The sequence below is a fragment of the Pantherophis guttatus genome, chromosome 1, assembly GCF_059756535.1.
Source record: "Pantherophis guttatus breed Tessera chromosome 1, ASM5975653v1, whole genome shotgun sequence".
NCBI classification, from domain to species: domain Eukaryota; kingdom Metazoa; phylum Chordata; class Lepidosauria; order Squamata; family Colubridae; genus Pantherophis; species Pantherophis guttatus.
The window spans coordinates 72,278,558-72,302,191 of NC_142063.1; the positions used below are offsets into that span (position 1 = coordinate 72,278,558).

General features: G+C 41.8%; 3 protein-coding genes across 4 annotated transcripts; all 3 read left to right on the top strand.

The window, feature by feature from the left end:
• The first annotated feature begins 237 nt into the window (after positions 1-237).
• On the top strand, positions 238-4,269 carry LOC117656738 (disintegrin and metalloproteinase domain-containing protein 20-like). Its single transcript, XM_087876107.1, has 2 exons — positions 238-2,173; positions 3,804-4,269. Exons 1-2 carry the CDS (start codon positions 401-403, stop codon positions 3,885-3,887), a joined length of 1,857 nt encoding a protein of 618 aa, XP_087732233.1. The 5' UTR covers positions 238-400; the 3' UTR covers positions 3,888-4,269.
• A 3,270-nt stretch (positions 4,270-7,539) lies between these two features.
• LOC132710704 (disintegrin and metalloproteinase domain-containing protein 20-like) lies at positions 7,540-11,046 on the top strand. The gene has a single exon (XM_060687516.2). The coding sequence runs from the start codon at positions 7,784-7,786 to the stop codon at positions 10,001-10,003; it is 2,220 nt and encodes a 739-aa protein (XP_060543499.2). The 5' UTR covers positions 7,540-7,783; the 3' UTR covers positions 10,004-11,046.
• Positions 11,047-19,025: 7,979 nt separating this feature from the next.
• Positions 19,026-22,005, top strand: LOC148116440 (disintegrin and metalloproteinase domain-containing protein 20-like). Of its 2 annotated transcripts, none has more exons than XM_087891298.1 (2): positions 19,026-21,300; positions 21,662-22,005. In XM_087891298.1, the coding sequence occupies exons 1-2, from the start codon at positions 19,138-19,140 to the stop codon at positions 21,815-21,817; spliced, it is 2,319 nt and encodes a 772-aa protein (XP_087747424.1). In that variant the 5' UTR covers positions 19,026-19,137; the 3' UTR covers positions 21,818-22,005. The 2 variants fall into 2 exon arrangements, with proteins under 2 accessions (XP_087747424.1, XP_087747427.1); XM_087891301.1 differs by lacking the exon at positions 21,662-22,005 and having other exon boundaries at positions 19,145-19,746; positions 21,215-21,274.
• The last annotated feature ends 1,629 nt before the right edge of the window (positions 22,006-23,634 follow it).

Consider the following 23,634-nt stretch of genomic DNA (forward strand, 5'->3'; position numbering starts at 1 on the left):
TTATTGATTTTGAGCTCTTACAAAGCCACATGTCTTCTGATGTGATAAGCTACTTCACTATCCACTAAAATTATTGAACTTCAATTCACACCTTGGGCCAACCATAGAAAATATACAATTTATTCCTGTTAGATAAATTAAAGAACACTAGGATATGAAAAGTAGTTATTCTACATTGGTTGTTTAAACTCCGCCTCCATTCCAAAAATCTATTGCATTTCTGTTGCTACCGGTATGTTCAGAATCCTCATTTTCAAATAGGTTTCTCCCTCTCTCCCTCTCTCCCTCTCTCTCTCTCTCTCTCTCCCCTCCCTCTCCCTCCCTCTCTCTCTCTCTTTCTCTCTCTCTCTCTCTCCCCCTTTTCCAGAATAATGTCAGGTTCTACCCTCGTTCTGTGAAAATGAGTACCTGTGTGGCATTGTTGAGTGTGGTATTGCTGAAGATCATCCAAAATGCAGCTTCTAGACAGGCACCGCCTCAGGGCTTCAGATATGCCTCTTACGACGTGATCATCCCGAGGAAGCTGTCTCCCAAGTATGGGCAAGAAGAACCCCAGCATGTCAGCTACCTCCTGCACATTGAAGGAAATCCCCAGGTGTTGTTCCTCAGGCAAAGAAGGAATTTCATCCCAAAGGCCTTTCCTGTCTTCACCTATGATACAGCAGGAGATCTCCAGGTGGATCATCCATTTATCAAGGATGACTGTTTCTACCATGGATTTATACAGAGAAAGTCCTCTTCTCGAGTCACCCTCAGTACATGTTCAGGAGGACTGAGAGGTCTCCTGCAAATGGAAAATAAGACCTATGAAATTGAACCAGTCCAGGAATCTTCTACCTTTCAACACGTGGTGTTTCGGTTAGAAGTAGAGGAAGGGGCTCTCCGAATGGCTTGTGGAGTAGGAGCGGAACAACAGAGTCATCAACAAGACATAATTCCTGAAACACAGAATCTTGGAAACAAAGACGTTTTTGGAAAATCCTGGTGGCCACATACGAGATATGTTAAGGTAGCAATTGTGATTGATCATGAACGATATTTGAAATTCCACAGAAATGTATCTTTTATTACTTTGCGAGTTCTAGATATTGTGCATGCTGCAAATTCATTGTTTGATGCACTTTCTGTTCATGTATCAATAACAGGCTTAGTGATCTGGTCACAAAAAAATCTCATAAAAATTTCCCATGTAGCAGATGACACACTTGCCTCATTTAATGAATGGAGAACATACAATTTAGTTAACATTTTAAAGAATGATGTTGGTCACTTATTTGCTTATAAAGATTTTGGGATAACAGTAGGACTTGCATATATGGGTACTATATGTAGCATGAATGGGGCAAGTGCTATTGAATCCTATAGAACTCCCAGTTTGTTTTATATGTCTGTCATATTTACCCATGAACTGGGACACGTTCTTGGAATGCAGCATGATGAAGGATATTGTCATTGTGGAAAGAGTGAATGCATTATGGCACCCTATGCAGCAGAGAGTGATACATTTAGTAACTGCAGTTACAAGGATTATTTCCACTATAGAAACAGTGGGTGTTTATTTGTCCCACCAGACACTAACACAACATTTAAGTTTGAATCCTGTGGTAACAAAAGAGTGGAAAAGGGAGAGCAGTGTGACTGTGGGTCAGAAACACAATGCAAGTCAGATCCCTGCTGTCAAGCTAATTGTATGTTGCGCCCTGCGGCTGTTTGTGCCTTTGGACTGTGCTGTGCTAACTGCCAGTATCGTCAACGTGGAACTGTTTGCAGAGAGAAGATTAGCAGTTGTGATCTCCCTGAATATTGCAATGGGACCTCAGAGCACTGTCCAGAAGACATGCATGTGCAAGATGGCGCAGTGTGCAATAATGGCGTGTATTGTTATCATGGGAACTGCACGACTCATGATATGCAGTGCAAAATGATATTTGGTAGTGGATCAAAAGTCGCTTCTGAAGTTTGCTTCATAGAAGTGAATAATAAAGGTGATCGCTTTGGCAACTGTGGCCTTAAACATGGAATTTACAAGAAATGTGATACTGGGGATAGCCTGTGTGGCCGTATCCAGTGTGAAAATACACAAATTCCTTCTTTGGAGGATCACAGTACAATAATTCAAACTTCGACTGAATTTGAAGATTGCTGGGGCACTGACTACCACTCTGGGATGAAGGTAAATGATATTGGATCAGTGAGAGATGGTACTCCTTGTCGCAATAACATGATGTGTATTGAAGGTAGTTGTGTCAATGTGTCTACTTTGAAATATGACTGTAATGTCACAATGTGCCACAATCGGGGAGTATGTAACACTCTCAAACACTGTCACTGTGATGTTGGATGGGCCCCTCCAGACTGCAGAAATAAAGGCTATGGAGGTAGCATAGATAGTGGGCCACCTCCAGTTATGGTGCAGTCTAAAGCTAATATGAAAACCTCAGCTGTAGCTGCAGTACTCTGTGCTTTTTGTCTCACAATAGTTTGTGCTGGCCTGATTATCTGGTTCAAGGATGGACTAAGAATCCGATTTGGAAAATTTCAGGGAAGAGTCCATGCTACGAAATCAAAAGATGAGGGAACACAAGTAAAACTCACGCTTGCTTAGGATGCACAATGCATCGAGTATAATCACAAGAATTAACAGTCAATTTTTAAAAAGGCATCTAGAATTTCAATGTATTAAATTAAATTAAATTGTTTTAATTTTTTTACTTTAAAACTCCAAGTTCAACTTTGGGAGGAAGAGTTAATTCACCTTGTCCCAGGTTACCAGTTCCTATCAACATGCAAAAAGCTGTACTAGCAACAAAGCACAATTAAAATCCATCAGCTCTTTTATTACTGCTTCATTGTCTGCTAGAATATTTTTGTTCTCACTAAGAATTAATCCAGTCAGTCATAATAATAGGTTAAACCTGTTCTTCTCTTGCTGAAAATCAGAACATTTCTTTCCAGGATTGATGAAAAATTTGAAGGGTGCTTGTTCCTGTCCTCTCTATCATAGATCAATCCAGTAATAGAGCATCTCAAGTATCTTTCAAACAAGCAGTCTCTGGCCTGTTGTGGCCCATTTATGGATTGTTTCCAACTTTCCTGTAAGGGGCATGCACTCAAATTCAAAACTCAATATTGTCTATTCTTTGGGTGTCAGTTTTTGTTCTTGGATCACCTGGACAACTGGATGTGGGTAGACATTTTGCAAAAACTAGAGTGATAGGAAGATTAATATATGGCCTTTGTGGTGCTGTTATTTCTGTTGCCGTGGTTGTACATTTCAGAAATACACTAATGTACGTGTTTAGTAACTGAGGGGCATCCAACAGAATCAGCAGAAGAAGAATATCAACACTAAATCATAAACCATAACAACATACAAGGTATCAGATAAAAATCTTGGAAGCCATGGATAAAGACTAAATGAACTAACTTGGGGGGGGGTGGCATCTTAGTGTTTACATTCCATTTTAATATGATTTTTCTTTCAGATTGATTTATGAAAAACCTTTCTTTGAAAGGAAAGGACTTCTGATATATATTAATTTTATTAAAGAGGCATCCTTTTTATCTGAATTTCTGTATAACAAAAGAGGTAAACAGTTCTAAAATTAATTCATAACTTTCAATAGAAACTACCGAGAGAAACTAAATCCTGTGGTAACCTTCTCCAATTGGACAGTCACAATTGGAGTTGTATCAGCAGGAAATGATCAATGACACTTCCTCATAACCCAGAGATAAATCTCTTTCATCTCTACTACTAGTAACACTATGATGTCTTTGTATTTTTTGTCCTCATTTGATAGAATCATCTTCTTCACACCAAAGATCACTTGTACAATCAGCATGCTCTTGTTAGTAGGAAAAAATCACAAAAGACTACTAAATAGGTCAGGAAGATGTTTTTAACAGCTGTCAGGACCGAATCTTGGCTGGAAACATGTGAAATAGCCTTCTTGAGATGTTTGTTTCATAGTTCTTTGTGGATTTCTGCAACATTACGTTTCTTATTTGTGTTCCTGCTCTGCTTGTGAACTTGCATTCATTGCCACTCCTCTGAATATCCAATGCCAAAACCAGCTTTTTCTTCTCATCGCTCCTTTTTCTGAAACATCATACTTCCTCGTTTATTCCACATGCTGCAACATTTCTGCTTTTGCTTTGACAGTCCAAAGGCTTGTATTACTTATTTGTCCCCAGTACATTTATGTTATATTTATCCATTAATTTGCTTTCCAAAAATCCCTGGACTTAAATAAAGCTTTCAAAGTATCTTTTGATGTTTTCCTTCATAATGTAGAATACCTAGAAGAAACTGCTGTCATATTTCTTAATAGTTATTGCTTCTAGACTGGGAGGAGCTGTTTTCTTCAAGGCATCTGCCCATAAAAACTAACCAGGTCTAAAGTGCCACATGTATGTTGACTTCCACTCCCCATCTTTTTCTGCTACATTTACAGTATCATAGAAATTCACAGTGCTGCTTTTCCTAGAAATTCCAGTTGAGAGCCCTGAAAACTTTTTCTGAGGAAGATGACCATGGAAACAGCAACACATGGATTGAGAGGAAAAAGGAAGACGACAGCACTTCTTCAAGAACTGTAACAGTTTGTTCAATCCATGTTGTGTGCCAAGTCAGTTTCTTTGACAATGGATTTTTTTCCCTTTGATTCTTGCAGAAGCTTTCCCTTAACACATTTGGGAAACCATTTAAGTTCAATTTGAAAAGCCCCAGCCTAGAGGAGCAAATGATGAAAGGATATTTATACATATGCTTTTATTTTAGGAGGATGGTTGGAGTAGATGTAGAAAGTGGACATCTGTGTGTAACTGTGTAGCACACCCACACTTCCATCAATTCACAATCCAACCATCACCAGAAAATAATCAAAAGATGATGTTGATGATTTTCCCTATTCTTACAGTGAATGGGGTTCGTTCCACTGATCTAACTAAAGGCTTTGGATACCTGGAGATACAGTTGGGCTGGTGGGGGAGTTTGCAGTCAGAAATGTCAAGTCCAATAAATGTAACGCTTCCAATTATTTGGTAAATCCCTTAGGTATCACTCAAAGAGCTTTGATTACCATTGCCTTAATGGTTGTTCCTTTTCTTTTTTAAAGAAACCCTTGATTTTCTGTTTGTTTTTACTTTTTCCAATTGTTTTTCATCCTATTGACTATGTCCTAATATTGTTACAGTATATCTACAAATCACACTTTCTTATTTTTCAATAATAGTAATGCTGGCTATGGTGTCTTTCAGGTACATCTTCTGAATTTTAAAATCCCACAAGATCTCTTCCGCATCTTTTCAGGCATATGGTCCTAGTAATTGTAGATAACCGTCAAGCCAAACATTTCACATTTCACATGTTCCAATGTACAATTTTTTCAACTGTGTCTGATATGGCTTCAACTCAGTTTGGGCAATTTTGCTACCGCCACTAATGAAAATTATAGTTAAACTTCGATTTAACCCAGTTTAATCCCTGCTTATATAGGTGTCAATTGCTGGTGACCATGTGTACTGGTGCCATTGACTATTATAATAACAAGAATTCATCATAGGACATAAATCAACTAAAGCCCTCCAAAGTAAACCAAAGCGCGCACTTCCGAACCAGTAGAGAAGGTAAGTAGATTTCACCCCTGTATACAGGGTAAGGACTGTAACAACTATTAGGTATGACAGACAGCAGAACAGACAGCAAAAGACTAGCACAGCACAGCCATGAACACCAACTAGCAGTGAGAAGACACAATGAAAACTCCTTAATCCCAAAACACATGGAGAGATGCAACCATAATTTGAATGGGGAAATGGTCATCCTAGACCAAGCTCATTCTCAAAGTGCAAGGGAATTCTTGGATTCTTGGTATTCAAACAAATCAGCCATCAACAGGCACCTAGAAATAAAACAATATTTGTAGACCATTGGAAACAGATAATGAAAAAGCAAAGATGCCAAAACATTCATTTTTGGAATCTATTTTTAGTAGGCTTTTGATCCCATTCAACATCAGATGCATAGAATCTATAGAATCGAATGCAATCTTTCTTGAACAGGACAATTATTCTTCTTGTTGATCTTTCACGTAACATAAAACCACAGTCTGTTCAGTCTTTAAAATTGGGGTTGTTTGTGCTAAGAGTGCAACTTTGTAGTCTTTAACAGATTCTCCCTCACTCCCCAATAGTTGTGAAAATTCTTAAGGCAAAGACTGAGCCACTTGGTATGAAAAAGCCTCAGATCCTTTTATAGCCAAAGAATAGAGTAGAATAGAATAGAATTCTTTATTGGCCAAGTGTGATAGGACACACAAGGAATTTGTCTTTGGTGTATATGTTCTCAGTGTACATAAGGAGAATAAAATACATTCAAGAATAAAAAGTTACAACACTTAGTGATAGTCAAGGTTACTAATAAGCTATCAAATCAGACTAGGAAACTAATAAAAACAATATAAATTGAAAGATAAAAGCAACATGGTTATAGTAATAAGTGGGAAGAGATAGATACTAGTAAGGAAGAGAAGAATAATAGTAATACAGTCTTAGTAAATTATTTGACAGTGTTGTTGGGAATTGGTTGTTAAGCAGAGTGATGGCATTCAGGAAAAAACTGTCCTTGTGTCTAGTTGTTCTGGTGTGCAGTGCCCTATAGTATCGTTTTGAGGGTAGAACCTGAAACAATTTATGTCCAGGATGTGAGGGGTCTGCAGTATACAGATCCTCAATGGAAGGCAGGTTGGTATTAATTGTTTTTTCTGCAGTTCTAATTATCCGTTGAATTCTATGTTCGTCTTGTTTGGTTGGAGGTGCAGATAACAGACTCCATAATTGCTCTGTAGAACTGGATCAGCAACTCCTTGGTCAGTTTGAGCTTTCTGAGTTAGTTCAGAAAGAACATTCTTTGTTGAGCTTTCTTGGTGATGTTTTTGATGTTAGGTGTCCATTTTAAGTTTTGATTTTGCCTAGCTTGTCCTGCTGCTTCCTGTCTGTTAGGAAGCTTATGATCCATTTACAAGAGTGGTCAGGTACAGCTAGCTGATTTAGTTTAGTTATAAGAATATCTGGAATGATGGTATTGAATGCTGAGCTGAAGTCTACAAAGAGGACCCTTGCATATGTCTTTGGAGATTCAAGACGTTGTAGGATGTAGTGCAGAGTCATATTAACAGCATCATCTGTAAATCTATTTGCTCGGCAGGCAAATTGCAAGGGACCTAAAAGCAGATTGTTCTCAGGTGGTCGAGCACTAGTCTTTCATGACCTGGATGAAAGGAGGAAAAGCCAAATAAGCATGAATTAGAAATTAGAAGCTTCAGCAAGTTATTGATTTTGAGCTCTTACAAAGCCACATGTCTCCTGGTGTGATAGGCTACTTCACTAGCCACTCAATTATTGAACTTCAGTTCACACCTTGGGCCAACCATAGAAAATATACAATTTATTCCTGTTAGATAACTTAAAGAGTACTAGGATATTAATGGTAGTTATTCTACACTGGTTGTTTAAACTCCGCCTCCATTCCAAAAATCTACTGCATTTCTGTTGCTACCGGTATGTTCAGAATCTTCATTTTCAAATCTTAAGTCTCTCTCTCTCTCTCTCTCTCTCTCTCTCTCTCTCTCTCTCTCTCTCTCTCTCTCTCTCTCTCTCTCTCTCTCTTTCTCTCCCTCTCTCTCTCCCCCCCTCCCCCCCTCCCTCCCTATCTCTTTATCTATCTATCTATCTATCTATCTATCTCTATCTGTCAATATCTCTCTTCGTTTTCCAAAATATGGTCAGTTCCTACCCTCGTTTTGTGAAAATGAGTACCTGTGTGGCATTGTTGAGTGTGGTATTGCTGAAGATCATCCAAAATGCAGCTTCTAGACAGGCACCTCCTCAGGGCTTCAGATATGCCTCTTATGACGTGATCATCCCGAGGAAGCTGTCTCCCAAGTACGGGCAAGAAGAACCCCAGCATGTCAGCTACCTCCTGCACATTGAAGGAAATCCCCAGGTGCTGTTCCTCAGGCAAAGAAGGAATTTCATCCCAAAGGCCTTTCCTGTCTTCACCTATGATACAGCAGGAGATCTCCAGGTGGATCATCCTTTTATCAAGGATGACTGTTTCTACCATGGATTTATACAGAGAAAGTCCTCTTCTCGAGTCACCCTCAGTACATGTTCAGGAGGACTGAGAGGTCTCCTGCAAATGGAAAATAAGACCTATGAAATTGAACCAGTCCAGGAATCTTCTACCTTTCAACACGTGGTGTTTCGGTTAGAAGTAGAGGAAGGGGCTCTCCGAATGACATGTGGAGTAGGAGAGGAACAACAGACTCATCAAAAGGACATAATTCCTGAAACACAGAATCTTGGAAACAAAGACGTTTTTGGAAAATCCTGGTGGCCACATAGGAGATATGTTAAGGTAGCAATTGTGATTGATCATGAACGATATTTGAAGTTTCACAGAAATGAATCTTTTATTACCTTGCGAGTTCTAGATATTGTGCATGCTGCAAATTCATTGTTTGATGCACTTTCTGTTCATGTATCAATAACAGGCTTAGTGATCTGGTCACAAAAAAATCTCATAAAAATTTCCCATGTAGCAGATGACACACTTGCCTCATTTAATGAATGGAGAACATACAATTTAGTTAACATTTTAAAGAATGATGTTGGTCATTTATTTGCTTATAAAGATTTTGGGATAACAGTAGGACTTGCATATATGGGTACTATATGTAGCATGAATGGGGCAAGTGCTATTGAATCCTATAGAACTCCCAGTTTGTTTTATATGTCTGTCATATTTACCCATGAACTGGGACACGTTCTTGGAATGGAACATGATGAAGGATATTGTCATTGTGGAAAGAGTGAATGCATTATGGCACCCTATGCAGCAGAGAGTGATACATTTAGTAACTGCAGTTACAAGGATTATTTCCACTATAGAAACAGTGGGTGTTTATTTGTCCCACCAGACACTAACACAACATTTAAGTTTGAATCCTGTGGTAACAAAAGAGTGGAAAAGGGAGAGCAGTGTGACTGTGGGTCAGAAACACAATGCAAGTCAGATCCCTGCTGTCAAGCTAATTGTATGTTGCGCCCTGCGGCTGTTTGTGCCTTTGGACTGTGCTGTGCTAACTGCCAGTATCGTCAACGTGGAACTGTTTGCAGAGAGAAGATTAGCAGTTGTGATCTCCCTGAATATTGCAATGGGACCTCAGAGCACTGTCCAGAAGACATGCATGTGCAAGATGGCGCCGTGTGCAATGATGGTGTATATTGTTATCATGGGAACTGCACAACTCATGATATGCAGTGCAAAATGATATTTGGCAGTGGATCAAAAGTCGCTTCTGAAGTTTGCTTCATAGAAGTGAATAATAAAGGTGATCGCTTTGGCAACTGTGGCCTTAAACATGGAATTTACAAGAAATGTGATACTGGGGATAGCCTGTGTGGCCGTATCCAGTGTGAAAATACACAAATTCCTTCTTTGGAGGATCACAGTACAATAATTCAAACTTCCACCAGAGTTAATCAATGCTGGGGCACTGACTACCACTCTGGGATGAAGGTGAATGATATTGGATCAGTGAGAGATGGTACTCCTTGTGGCAATAACATGATGTGTATTCAGGGTAGTTGTCTCAATGTATCCATTTTGAAATATGACTGTAATGTCACAATGTGCCACAATCGGGGAATTTGTAACACTCTCAAACACTGTCACTGTGATGTTGGATGGGCTCCTCCAGACTGCCGAGATAAAGGCTATGGAGGTAGCATAGACAGTGGGCCACCTCCAGTTTCAATACAGGCTAAAGCCTATATGAAAACCTCAAGTGTAATTGGAATGCTCTGTGCTTTTTGTCTCACAATTGTTTGTACTGGCCTGGTTATCTGGTTCAAGAATGGGCTAAGAAACCCATGTGGAAAATTTCAGGGAAGAGTCCATGCTATGAAATCAAATGATGAAGGAACACCAGTGTAACTCACCTTTGGTAAGAATAAAAATCCCATCCAGTGTAAGCACAGTCAATTTGAAAAACAAAGACATCAATAATTTCATTGTTTAAAGATGTCTCCCAGACACATTTCGTATTAGGAAATTTGGCTTCTTCGGAGGGGAAGAAACCCCCTGATCTATGTAAAGTAGAGTTCAGTCAGAGTAAGTCAAGCAAATCTCTCATTTCTAAATTGTTTTAATTTTGGATCTTAAAACTCCAAGTTCAAGGTGGAAGGAAGAGATAATTCAGAAGCAGCTTGTCCCAGTGTGATGGTTCCTAGTTTCTATTAACATGCAGAAAGTTGTAGTAGCAAGAAATCACAATTAAAATCCATTATCAGTTTTTTATTAGTTCTTCATTTTTCTGCTAGAATATTTTTATTCCCACTAAGAATTAGTCCAGTCATATTAGTCATAATAGATTAACCCGTGTCTCTCTTGCTTTAAGTCAGGGAATTTCTTTCCAGGATTGATGAAAAACTGCTTGTTCCTCTCCCACCAAAGCCATTGACTAAAAAAAACTGCTACAGATACAATGAATAATAGGTGGCTTTTTCTGTAGCCTGATAAATACTTTTATTATTGAGTGAACTCTTAAATGAACTTTAGAATCATCTGAAGCTACTGATTGAGTCTGCTTCAGGATTGACCTGCAGTGATCATCAGTCGGTCTCTGAAGAGAAGTCTCCAGGATAGGCTTGAAAATGAAGCATGTGAGATGCAGATCCTTTGACCAATAGACAGCTATGCCAACAGTACATTGGATGTCAAGGAAAGATTGAGAGGCATTGTGGATTATAGGTAACTTGGGCTGCCAAAACAGCACTGCACACCAACCCTTCTCTAACTATGCCCTGGCCGGTAACATTAATGATGAAATTATTATGGATGTTCAGTACTGTGAAGCCACTCAGTGACAATTGGAGAAAGACATCTCCAACATGGTCCTCTGTGTTATTCAGTTACAATTGTTCTCATCAGTTCTACTATGATGTGATCGGTTTTAAATAAAATGTTTTTGGATGGTTGGTTTATGTTGGTTTTTACCCTACTGGAAACATTAGCTCTCAGTGTCATTAGTGTACCCATCTACCACTTCCTCACACACTGCAAAACACACACACACATGCAGAGAGAGAGAGAGAGAGAGAGACAGACAGACAGACAAAGAGAACAACACCTTCATATAAACCGACTCTCGTAGGTTCCCTCTCCTGCTGCTCTTAATCTGGTAGAGGGTTCCCTTCATTCATTTACCACCAAGTTGTCTTTTGGCTCTTACCCAGAACCAAGAATCAATCAAGTTTTAATGGTACCTCGACAAAGAAAGCCATGTTGATTCTTCCTTTCTTCCTCCTCCCTTCTCTGGATACCTGTAGGGCATTTGCCCTAGATAGGTTATTCAAAAAATATACTCAAACTCACCGGACAAAGAGTCATGAGGACAGCCCCAGTGTGGCTCCCTCCCCATTCTCCACCATAATGGGAATGTTAAGTGGACAGCCTTCCCTTTTGCTTCCAAGGCTGGCCAATTGTGCTTACATTCAACAGAGATCCAGAGTACTGTACTAACAAGAAGAAAGTCCACCAGTGAGTCAGCTCCAAATGCAGCAGATGTTCTTGCACAAAGATCTGTTCCTTCCTTGATCCATTGCTATGTGACTCAATTTTTGGTTTTTTTTTAAAAAAGCCACATCTTGATTCTCTGGTGACCAAGATCCCAATGCTACTAAGTCTAGCTGCCAGTCCTTCGCTGCCTTGTACTCTACTGATTTATTTTTAAATTGTGGAAAAACAGGATGTCACATCCAAAACATGTCACACTAAGTAAACGAAATGGAAATAAGGGACCCATAAGATAATTATTATTTTTTTGTTTTTATGCTATATCCTACTGCTGCCTTATCTAAAGTGGTACTGTGTTGAATTTGGTGAGGTTTTAATCTAAATTTTGTGCAGTTTTCAAGAGGAAAAAAATGTTCTACCTTCCACTCTCATTTTACCCCTTATTTATTTTGGGAAATGACAGGAATGCTATCCATGAAGATGATTCAAATGTATGAGAAAGACTAACCTGTCTTTCTGCATATTTAAGAATAAAAGATGAATGCCTGAAGGAAGCTCATTAATCTAACATGAGGGGATAAGCAGCAGTGAATGATACACATTTGGTACTGTCAGTAAGATAATTCACATAGCTGGTTCTGGATAGGCTATTCCTGGACATGAAGAGATGGCGGGTGAATTGGGAATTTATTATCAGTCTTAGTATTTGCCAATCTCTTCTTGTTGCGGTCTGGTGAATGGACATTTGGACAAGTGGATGGGGGCCAGACTTATGGTTCACTTTCAATCTTTGCTACTAAAATTCTCTAGAAGGAACTATGATGAACTATAATGAACCTCTCTGCAAAGGACTAAGAGTTAAAACTGCTGTAGTAGCTAGTTCCTTAATCCTTGTGGATGCTTTTTTTCCCCTTAAACTCTTCTAGAAGCTTTCCCTCTTAAAATTTTGAAAATTGTCCAAGTTGGTGGTGAACGTCACGGAGTTTAGATTGGGTATGTTCCATTTAACTGAAGCAGTGGTGAAATGTAAAATTTGTTACTACCGGTTCTGTGGGCATGGCTTGGTGGGGGTGGGTAATGTGACTGGGTGGGCGTGGCCAACTTTTTTTTTTTTTTACTTTTAAAGCCATTTTTTCTACAACCTCTTTGGCCGAAAAGGTTTTTTAAAAAATGCTTTTAAAAGCCTCTGACGATCCCAGCTGAGCCACACGATCATCAGAGGCTTTTTAAAAAAACTTTTAAAAGCATTTTTTCGGCGGAAGAGGTTATAGAAAAAATGCTTTAAATTTTTTTTTTAAAAGCCTCTGATGATTGCGTGGCTCAGCTGGGCATGGAGGTGGTGGCAGGGATGTTTGCTACCGGTTCTCTGAACCACCCGCCACCATTGCTATCAGATCGGGCAATCCAGTCCAAACCAGGAGCATTTCACCCCTAAACTGAACGGTTCTGTATCCTGGATGTACTGTGGGGCAGATGGGGGAGTTTGTAGTCAGTAGTGTCAAGTCCAATAAATGTAACACTTCCAAATATTGCTCTGCATTTTAAAAGTCCACAAGAACTCAAGATCTGCATCTTTTCTAAAACTTTTTTGAGTATGCGGTCCTGGTAGTTTTGTTAATAGTGAAGCCAAACTTTTCACCTAAATGCACGATTTTTGAATTTTTTCTCATGCTGTTGCTTCAAGTCAGTTTGGATAATTTTGCTAAAGCCACTAATGAGATCATATTTTCAACATTTATTTAATGTGGCTTAATCCCTGCTTAACTGGGTGTTAATTTCTGCTGACCTGGTGATCTGGTACCACTGACTACTATAACAACAGGGTATCACCATAGTGTGCAAAATAAATTAAAGCCCTCCAAAACACCTTAAGTAAAGTGGAAAAGCAGAAAGGCTGAGAGCCTGAAGAGCGGAGAGATTGGAAAGGTACAGCTTGATGATACAGAGAATATGAGGTGGATGATTTATGACTATGTGCCTTCCCTGGACTCCCCTGGATTTCAGTGAACTACCTTCTGTGTGCTGTGATCAGTTGGAGCTAAGGCCTGGCCTGAATGCCCAAGAGCTATCTCTTCCTGGGGAAGGAGGAGACGGTGGTCCACCTGAAGGGGCGCACTGAGGAATTTGTGGATTTTCTGGAAGACAACATCACTCAACTTTGTTCTGAATTAGATATTGGCATAGTTGCTAATCTGCTGGAGGCTCCTGGGGCAGATTCTTGCCCTGTTATCTGGAAACAGTTTCACTCTGCTGCTCTTGAGGAAGTGGACAGGTTCCCAGGATGGATGCATGCAAGCATCTTTGTTTTAGACCTGTTCTGCCCCAGCTACAAACCCCAAAGAACGCAGCACACACAAAGTCTGTACAAATCTTAGTTTACTAAATTAAATCAGTCTTTTTCAAACAAAGGCTGTTAATTAATTTTCTTAATAGCCTACAAGAATCCAAAGAATAAATAATCGTAATCTTACTATGGTTGGCAGAAAGCCCAGAAACAATTTGCAGGAAACTGATAAGAGAACTAAGATCCAGACGCGAAGGAGAGTGAACAAAGTTGTTCCCTGCAAATTGCTTCAGTCATTGTCCTTCCATAAATAAGCTAAAGGAGTGGCCAATTAGCCCCAAGCCTTACTCTCGAGGAGACCTCCTCCTGAGGAGCCACTCCTGCCTTTTGGCAGCTCTGCGCGCCCATGCATCGAGAAGACGCTCCTCCTCTTCTTCCTCTTCACCCATGGAAGCTTCTGGAGGTTCTGAAGGCCCTGGCTGAATTCCTGCCTCTGGCGCCACATCTTCACCAGCCTTCTCATTGTCTGACTCGAGTGCCAGCTGCACAGGCTGCTGGTGCAGCACCATACCAGCCTCCTCGCTGTCGGAATCAGCTACTAGCTGCACAGGCTGTTGATGGGCCACAACAAGACCCATGCTCCTCCTGGCTTGTGAAAGCTTCCTGGGAGATGACATGTGGTTAGATTCTGGTGGTGATTAATGCTTCTTTACAGGAGAGGGTAGTGCCCCAGCACTTTAATAAGGCTGCGGTCCACCCTCTTATTAAGAAGGTTGGACTGTTTTCAACTGTTTTCATTTTGGGGAAGGTTGTTGAGAAGGTAATTATGTGGCAGCTCCAGAGGTTTCTGGATGAAATGGATTATCTAGACCTCTACCAGTCAGGATTCAGGCCTGGATATGGGACAGAAACAGCATTGGTCAGATATTTTGATGGTTTCTGGCAGGAGCAGGATGGGGATAGTGCATCCATCCTTGCTCTACTTGGCCTCTTTCAATACCATCAACCATGGTATCCTTCTGGAGTGACTTCAGGGATTGGGAATAGGGGACTTTGTGGTATCCTGGTTAACTTCCTCCCTCCCTCCCAGTGTTAATAGGAAGCAAGAGGTCCAGTCCTTGTGCACTGTCTTGCGGAGTTCCACTGGGCTTCCTCCGCTGCTATTTAAAATCTACATGAAGCCATTAGGTGAGATCATCCATTACTATGGACTGAGATATCATCAATATGCTTATGATACTCAGCTATATATTTCAGTCCATGGGGAGTTAAGTGATGCCCTGATCTCCTTCACATAGTACCTGGAGGCTGTTAGGGACTGGTGGGGAAAAAACAGGTTGAACCTGAACCCTGGCAAGATTGTGTGAATCTGGGTTTGGGGCTCTTTGGTCCATGGACAATTGCCATCTTTGGTCTTGGATGGGGTGGTTCTGCGCCAAACAGACTGAGAGAATAAACAGGGTTCTCCTGGATTTGCGATTCCTGCTTGAAAGAGCAGGTGGCAGTTGTGTGCAGAGGGGCTTTGCACAATGCAAGTTGTGCACCAGTTACATCCTTTCCTGGACCAACAATCCCTATTCACGGTTATTCATGCCTTAGTCACCTGTCTTGACTACTGCAATGCACTCTACATATAGCTGCCCTTGAAAAGCCTCCAGAAGCTCCAGTTGGTTCAGTTTCCATTGGTCTCCATGGTTTTGTGCAGACCTCTATGTGCACATGTGATACCTCTCACGTGGGAATTGCATTGGTTGCCAATTTGCTTCTGGGTGCAATTCATGATGCTGGTTGTCACCATTAAAGCCCTTCATCCTTGGGACCAGGTTATCTGAGTGACAGTCTCTTGCAGAATGGCCCCTATAGTGGCTCCGTCTCTCTGGAACATTATCCCTCCAAAAATTAGACTGGCGCCTGACATTCTTTCATAAGGAACTGAAGATGTGGTTTCACCAGCAGGTTTGAAGAACAAAGAATGGAATAGAGCCCTTTAAATGGCTGATTTGATTGTGTATAGTCACTGACAGGGCATTATTATTTTATTTTACTTTTATTATTATATTTTACACATATTCTATTGTCTATAAGCCACCTAGCATCACTGTGAGTTAATAGGCTGCTATATACATTCTCATAAATGAATGAATGAATGAATGAATGAATGATAAACAAACCAACTAACCAAAAAAGAGGTGTCATATACAATATACAGGGTAAGGACTGCAGTGGTGGGTTCCTCCCGACTCCTCCTGGTTCCGCCGAGCCGGTAGCGGTGACGATATGATGTCACTGAACCGGTTCTAACCCCCCGTCCCCGCCACCCCCACATTATTTTTACCTTTTATTTGGCCCCACCCCCAATCTATTGCTGCCTCCTGAGTCCCAGCTGATGGCTAGAGGGAAAAAAACTGTTTAAACTCTTGCCACGGGGCTTCAAAGGGCCGCCCTACAGCTGATCAGTGTTAAAAGAAAACAAATGAGTAGACCGGTGCCTGCAAAAATAAATAGGTAGACCAGTGCCTGCAAAAATACATGAGTAGACCAGTGCCTGAAAAAATACTTGAGTAGATCAGTGCCTGAAAAAATACATGAGTATATATTAGTGTTATTAGTTATGAGTACATAATAGGGAAGTCCGGGGGGGGAGGGTTAGGGAGGGTCAGGGAGGACGGGAAGTTTGGGGAGGGAGGTGGGGGGGTGAAAAAAAAAGGGTGAAAATGTAATTGTAAAACTTTTGCAATAAAAAAAAAAAATACATGAGTAGACCAGTGCCTGCAAAAATAAATGGGTAGATCAGTACAGCCTGGTAGACCAGTACCTCTGCTAAATCCTAAATAATTGTCACATGATCATCAAGCCCCGCCCACAAAATAAGCCACATCTACAAAATAAGCCATACCCACAGAACCGGTAGTAAAAAAATTTAGAACCCACCCCTGAAGGACTGTATCAGCCACTAGGTAGGATAGACAGCAGATGACCAGCACACCACATCCATGAACACCAACTAGCAGAGAGATGACACAATAAAACTCCTTAATCACATAACACACGGATAACACACAAATAGACTCGACCATAATTTGAATGGGGAAACAGTCAGCATCCTCAACAAAGTTAAAACCCAAAGTGCAAGGAAATTCTGGCAAACCTGGCAAAACATCCATTTCTGGAATCTAATTTTAGTAGACTTTTATTTATTTATTTTTAATTTTTATTTGTTTCCATTTCTATACCGCCCTTCTCCAAATAGGACTCAGGGCGGTGAACAGCCAAGTAAAAACAGAACATACAAAATTTAAAAAACAGTTTAAAATAATTAAATATTTTGGCCATAAATTAAAACAACCCAATTTAAAATCAATTTAAAATTTAACTCAAGCCAGCCCAGCTAGTTGAAATAAATAGGTTTTCAGGGCCCGACGAAAAATCTGGAGGTCTGTTATTGTATCTCTGGGGGGAGGTTGTTCCAGAGGGTGGGCACCGCCACAGAGAAGGCTCTCCCCCTGGGGGTCGCCAGCCAACATTGTCTGGCGGACGGCACCCTGAGGAGGCCCACTCTGTGCGAGCGTACTGGCCGGTGGGAGGCTATTGGTGGCAGAAGGCGGTCTCGTAAGTACCCCGGCCCTAAGCCATGGAGCGCTTTAAAGGTGGTAACCAACACCTTGAAGCGCACCCGGAAGACCACTGGGAGCCAGTGCAGCTCGCGCAGGAGAGGTGTCACATGGGAGCGCCTCGTCGCCCCCATAATCCCCCACGCGGCCGCGTTCTGGACCAGCTGGAGCCTCCGGGTGCACCCCAGGGGGAGCCCCATGTAGAGAGTGTTGCAGTAGTCCAGGCGGGAAGTGACGAGTGCCTGAGTGACTGTGCGTAGGGAGTCCCGATCTAGAAAGGGGCGTAACTGGCATATCAGGCGAACCTGATAAAAAGCCCCCCTGGCCACGGCTGTCAAATGATCTTCTAAAGACAGCCGTGCGTCCAGGAGGACGCCCAAGTTACGAGCCCTCTCCGTGGGGGCGAGTGATTCGCCCCCAATAGCCAGCAATGGCGTCAGCTGGCTATATCGGGACGCCGGAAGCCACAGCCACTCGGTCTTGGAGGGGTTGAGTCGGAGCCTGTTTCTCCCCATCCAGGCCCGCACGGCCTCCAGGCACTGGGACATCACTTCAAGGGCATTGTTGGGGTGGCCTGGGGTGGAGATGTACAGCTGGGTGTCATCAGCGTGACCCCACTTAACAGGAGTATTATGAATCTGTAAAATCCAATGCAGTCTTTGTTGAACAGGACAATTATTCTTCTTGTTTGCCATTTCATATAGTTTAAAACCATCTCATTTTATACATGACATACACTTTTGCTGTTTTTCTTCCTCTTGTATATTGCTGTCCCATTTCAAAAATGAAAAAGAGTTCAGTGTGATCAGCCTTTTAAGTGGGTTTTTTATGCTAAGAATGCAAGCTTATGGTCCTTAATATAATTTCACCCATCAGGTACAACCTTTAGGGAAAAATACCTGTAAAACGAAGTATTTTGATTATTGGAATTGTTTTCTGTAGTCACCTTACAACATCTATTCCAAAACCTTCTGTTGCTTACTTCAATCATTCCAAGCATCATTACTTCCTATCAACAAGAGATTGGTAATAAATTCAGATAACTTGCCCTACACAAAGATTCTGTTTAAAGCTCTGAAATCTTGAATGAAATTTCAGTGATGTGATGGTAGATTGTGGTCCCCTCTTATATTTGAAGATCTAAGATTAGGTAGACTGACATACTTCTCTCTCTCTCTCTCTCTCTCTCTCTCCCTCTCTCTCTCTCTCTCCCCCTCCCCCCTCTCTCCATCTCTCTCCCTCCCTCCCTCCCTCCCTCTCTCTGCCTGCCTGCCTGTCTGTCTCTCTGTCTACTCAATTCAATAGCCTTGAAAATTCTAATGCAAAGGCTGGGCCATTTGACACGTAAAAGGTTTCTATATTTTTCTACCTATTTCACTTGAACTAATAGACATCAATTAAATAATGAGTCATCATAATAACATTTCATAAATATTGCTATGCTTTTGTATTCTATATTTGATTCTTTAAACTCCGCCTACATTCCAAAATCTATTGCATTTTCTGTTGCTATGTACAGAATCCTCATTTTCAAATGTTTAAGCCTGTCTGAACATCTCTGTCTCTCTCACACACAAATACACTCAATTCCCATGTGCCCATCCATATTCGGATTTGTTTTCTAGAATAGGGTCAGTTCCTACCCACATTCTGTGAAAATGAGTGCCTGTGTGGCATTGTTGAGTATGATATTGCTGAAGATCATCCAAAATGCAGATTGTAGACAGGCACCTCCTCAGGGCTTCAGATATGCCTCTTACAACGTCATCATCCCGAGGAAGCTGTCGCCCAAGTATGGCCAAGAAGAACCCCAGCATGTGAGCTACCTCCTGCACATTGAAGGAAATCCCCAGGTGGTGTTCCTCAGGCAAAGAAGGAACTTCATCCCAAAGGCCTTTCCTGTCTTCACCTATGATACAGCAGGAGATCTCCAGGTGGATCATCCTTTTATCAAAGATGACTGTTTCTACCATGGATTTATACGGAGAAAGTCCTCTTCTCGAGTCACCCTCAGTACATGTTCAGGAGGACTGAGAGGTCTCCTGCAAATGGAAAATAAGACCTATGAAATTGAACCAGTCCAGGAATCTTCTACCTTTCAACACGTGGTGTTTCGGTTAGAAGTAGAGGAAGGGGCTCTCCGAATGGCTTGTGGAGTAGGAGAGGAAGAGCACAGCCATCAACAGGACATAATTCCTGAAACACAGAATCTTGGAAACAAAGACGTTTTTGGAAAATCCTGGTGGCCACATACGAGATATGTTAAGGTAGCAATTGTGATTGATCATGAACGATATTTGAAGTTTCACAGAAATGAATCTTTTATTACGATGCGAGTTCTAGATATTGTCCACACTGCAAATTCATTCTATGACCCACTTTCTGTTCATCTGTCAATAACAGGCTTAGTGATCTGGTCACAAAACAACCCCATAAACATTACCTCTGTAGCAGGTAGCACACTTTCATTGTTTAATATTTGGAGAAGAAATCATCTGCTTAAAATTTTAAAAAATGATGTCGCTCACTTATTTGCATATAAGCATTTTGGAATAACAGTAGGACTTACTTATGTTGGAACTATATGTAGCAGTCACTGGGCAAGTGCTATCGAATCATATAGAACTTCCAGTTTGTTTTTGTTTTCTGAAATATTTGCCCATGAATTGGGTCACACTCTTGGAATGGAACATGATGAAGGATATTGTCATTGTGGAAAGAGTGAATGCATTATGGCACCCTATGCAGCAGAGACTGATAAATTTAGTAACTGCAGTTATAAGGATTATTTCCACTATAGAAACACTAGGTGTTTATTTGTCCCACCAGACACTAACACAACATTTAAATTTGAATCCTGTGGTAACAAAAGAGTGGAAAAGGGAGAGCAGTGTGACTGTGGGTCAGAAACACAATGCAAGGCAAATCCCTGCTGTCAAGCTAATTGTATGTTGCGTCCTGCGGCTGTTTGTGCCTTTGGACTGTGCTGTGCTAACTGCCAGTATCGTCAACGTGGAACTGTTTGCAGAGAGAAGATTAGCAGTTGTGATCTCCCTGAATATTGCAATGGGACCTCAGAGCACTGTCCAGAAGATGTGCATGTGCAAGATGGCACCGTATGCAATGATGGCGTGCATTGTTATCATGGGAACTGCACGACTCATGATATGCAGTGCAAAATGGTATTTGGTAGTGGATCAAAAGTCGCTTCTGAAGTTTGCTTCATAGAAGTGAATAATAAAGGTGATCGCTTTGGCAACTGTGGCCTTAAACATGGAATTTACAAGAAATGTGATACTGGGGATAGCCTGTGTGGCCGTATCCAGTGTGAAAATACACAAATGCCTTCTTTGGAGGATCACACTACAATAATTCATACTTCCACCGGAGTTAATCAATGCTGGGGCACTGACTACCACACTGGGATGAAAGTAAATGATATTGGAGCAGTGAGGGATGGTACTCCTTGTGGCAATAACATGTTGTGCATTGAGGGTAGTTGTCTCAATGTGTCCATTCTGAAATACGACTGCAATGTCACAATGTGCCACAATCGGGGAATTTGTAATACTCTCAAACACTGTCACTGTGATGTTGGGTGGGCCCCTCCAGACTGTAGAAATAAAGGCTATGGAGGTAGCATAGACAGTGGGCCAATTACAGTTTCAGTACAGGCTAAAGCTAATACGAAAATCTCAGCTACAGTTGGAATATTCTGTGTCTTTTGTCTCATAGTTGTTTCTTCTGGCCTGATTATCTGGTTCAAAGGTAGACTGAGAAACCTATTTGGAAAATTTCAGGGAAGAGTCTGTGTTAGAAAGGTAAATTTATTTTAAATTCTGTTTGTCTTGTGCTTTTAATCAGGCTGTACACCGCCCTGAGTCCTTCGGGAGAAGGGCGGTATAGAAATAAAATTAATAAATAAATAATAAAATAAATGATGAAGGAACACCAGTGTAATACACCCTTGTTAAGAATGAACAACACATCCAGTATAAGGACAGGAATTAATAGACAAACTGAAAAACAAAGAAATTTGAAATTTCAATGTTTAAAAGATGTCTTCCCGACACATTTCCTTTTGAAAAATTTGGCTTCTTTGAAGGTGAAGAAACCTTGTGATACATTCTGTGAGAATGAGTTGAGTAAATCTCTGATTTGTAATGAAAAATAACTCCCCAGGATAGGCTTGAAAAGGAAGCATCTGAACTGAAGATACCTCAAGCAATAGCCAGCTATACCAACAGTAGATTGGATGTCAAAGAAAGATCAAGAGGCATTGTTGATGATAGAGAATATGGGCTGCCAACACAGCACTGCACACCGACCCTTCTCTAATTCTGCCCTGTTAAGATTAATGATGAACTTATTATGGATGTACAGTATTGTGAAGCCACTCAATGACTATTGGAGAAAGACATTTCCATCATGGTCCTGTGTTATTCAGTTACAACTGTTCTCATCAGTTCTACTATGATTGATCGATTTTAAATAAAAGGTTGTTTAGGTTTTCACCCCACTGGAAACAGTAGGTCTCAGTGTCATCAGTGTACCCATCTACCACTTCCTCACACACTGCAAAACACACACACACATGCAGAGACAGACAGACAGACAGACAAAGAGAACAACACCTTCATATAAACCGACTCTCATAGGCTCCCTCTCCTGCTGCTCTTAATCTGGTAGAGGGTTCCCTTCATTCATTTACCACCAAGTCGTCTTTTGGCTCTTACCCAGAACCAAGAATCAATCAAGTTTTAATGGTACCTCGACAAAGAAAGCCATGTTGATTCTTCCTTTCTTCTTCCTCCCTTCTCAGGATACCTGTAGGGCACTTGCCCTAGATAGTTATTCAAAAAACGTACTCAAACTCACCGGACAAAGAGTCATGAGGACAGCCCCAGTGTGGCTCCCTCCCAGGGGTGAAATCAAAATTTTTTCCCTATCAGTTGTGTGGGCGTGGCTTGGTGGGGGGGTGTCCTGTGACTGAGTGGGTGTGGCCAACTCGATGTCACTCACAGCCACGCCCACTCAGTCACAAGACCTCCTTCCAACAAGCCACGCCCACAGAACCCGGTAGGAAAACTTTTTAAATTTCTTTCTCCCGCGGCTCCGCCCACCCGCCCCATTCCCGGGACTCACCTTTCTCCCACAGCTGGCTGTCAGGGAAGGCAAGTGCCCGAAAGGTAGCGGAGTCACTCACTCTCCTTCTTGAATGAGCCGCTCTGGTCCACGCGCCGGCTACGCAAGCACACAGTTTATTTAATTCAGTGGCAGGTTGGATGTGCACTTGTGCAGCCGGCATGTGGAGCGACACTGGTACCTTTCAGGCGCTTGTCTTCCCTGACAGCCAGCCGCGGGAGACAGGTGAGCAGTAGGAGTCAGAGAATGCACCATTCCACAACTCCGGCCTTGCTGCAGAACCGCTGCCTGCTCGCCCTTCGCCACATGGCTCCGCCCACCTGCCCAATACCCCGGAGTTGGGGAATGCACCATTCCCAGACTCCTACTGCTCACCTTTCTCCCACGGCTGGCTGTCAGGGAAGGCAAGCGCCCGAAAGGTAGCGGAGTTGCTCACTCTCCTTCTTGAATGAGCCACTCTGATGCACGCGCCGGCTCGCAAGCGCACACCCAACCTGCAGCTGAATTAAATAAATGATGTGTGCTTGCACAGCTGGTGCGTGGACCAGAGCAGCTCATTCAAGAAGGAGAGTGAGGGACTCCGCTACCTTTCAGTTGTTTGCCTTCCCTGACAGCCAGCCGCGGGAGAAAGGTGAGCAGTAGGAGTCCGGGAATGGTGCATTCTCCGAGTCCGGGGAATGGGGCGGGTGGGTGGAGCCTCCAGCTGCCTTTGCTACCGGTTCTCCGAACCACCGGCCATCATCGCTACCTACTCGCCCGAGCCGGTCCGAACCGGGAGCATTTCACCCCTGCTCCCTCCCCATTCTCCACCATAAAGGGAATCCTGTAGAACTCCCAGTTTGGTTTATATGTCTGTCATATTTACCCATGAACTGGGACACGTTCTTGGAATGCAGTATGATGGGCAATTTTGTCCTTGTGAAAACAGTGAATGCATTATGGCACCCTATGCAGTAGAGACTGATAAATTTAATAACTGTAGTTACAAGGATTATTTCCACTATAGAAAC

Coding starts and splice junctions, on each gene's coding strand:
- LOC148116440 (XM_087891298.1), top strand. CDS start 19,138: ATGAGTGCCTGTGTGGCATTGTTGAGTATGATATTGCTGAAGATCATC. Junction 21,301..21,661: donor GAAGAGTCTGTGTTAGAAAG/GTAAATTTATTT, acceptor ATAACTCCCCAG/GATAGGCTTGAAAAGGAAGC.
- LOC117656738 (XM_087876107.1), top strand. CDS start 401: ATGAGTACCTGTGTGGCATTGTTGAGTGTGGTATTGCTGAAGATCATC. Junction 2,174..3,803: donor ACTACCACTCTGGGATGAAG/GTAAATGATATT, acceptor CTCATTTGATAG/AATCATCTTCTTCACACCAA.
- LOC132710704 (XM_060687516.2), top strand. CDS start 7,784: ATGGTCAGTTCCTACCCTCGTTTTGTGAAAATGAGTACCTGTGTGGCA.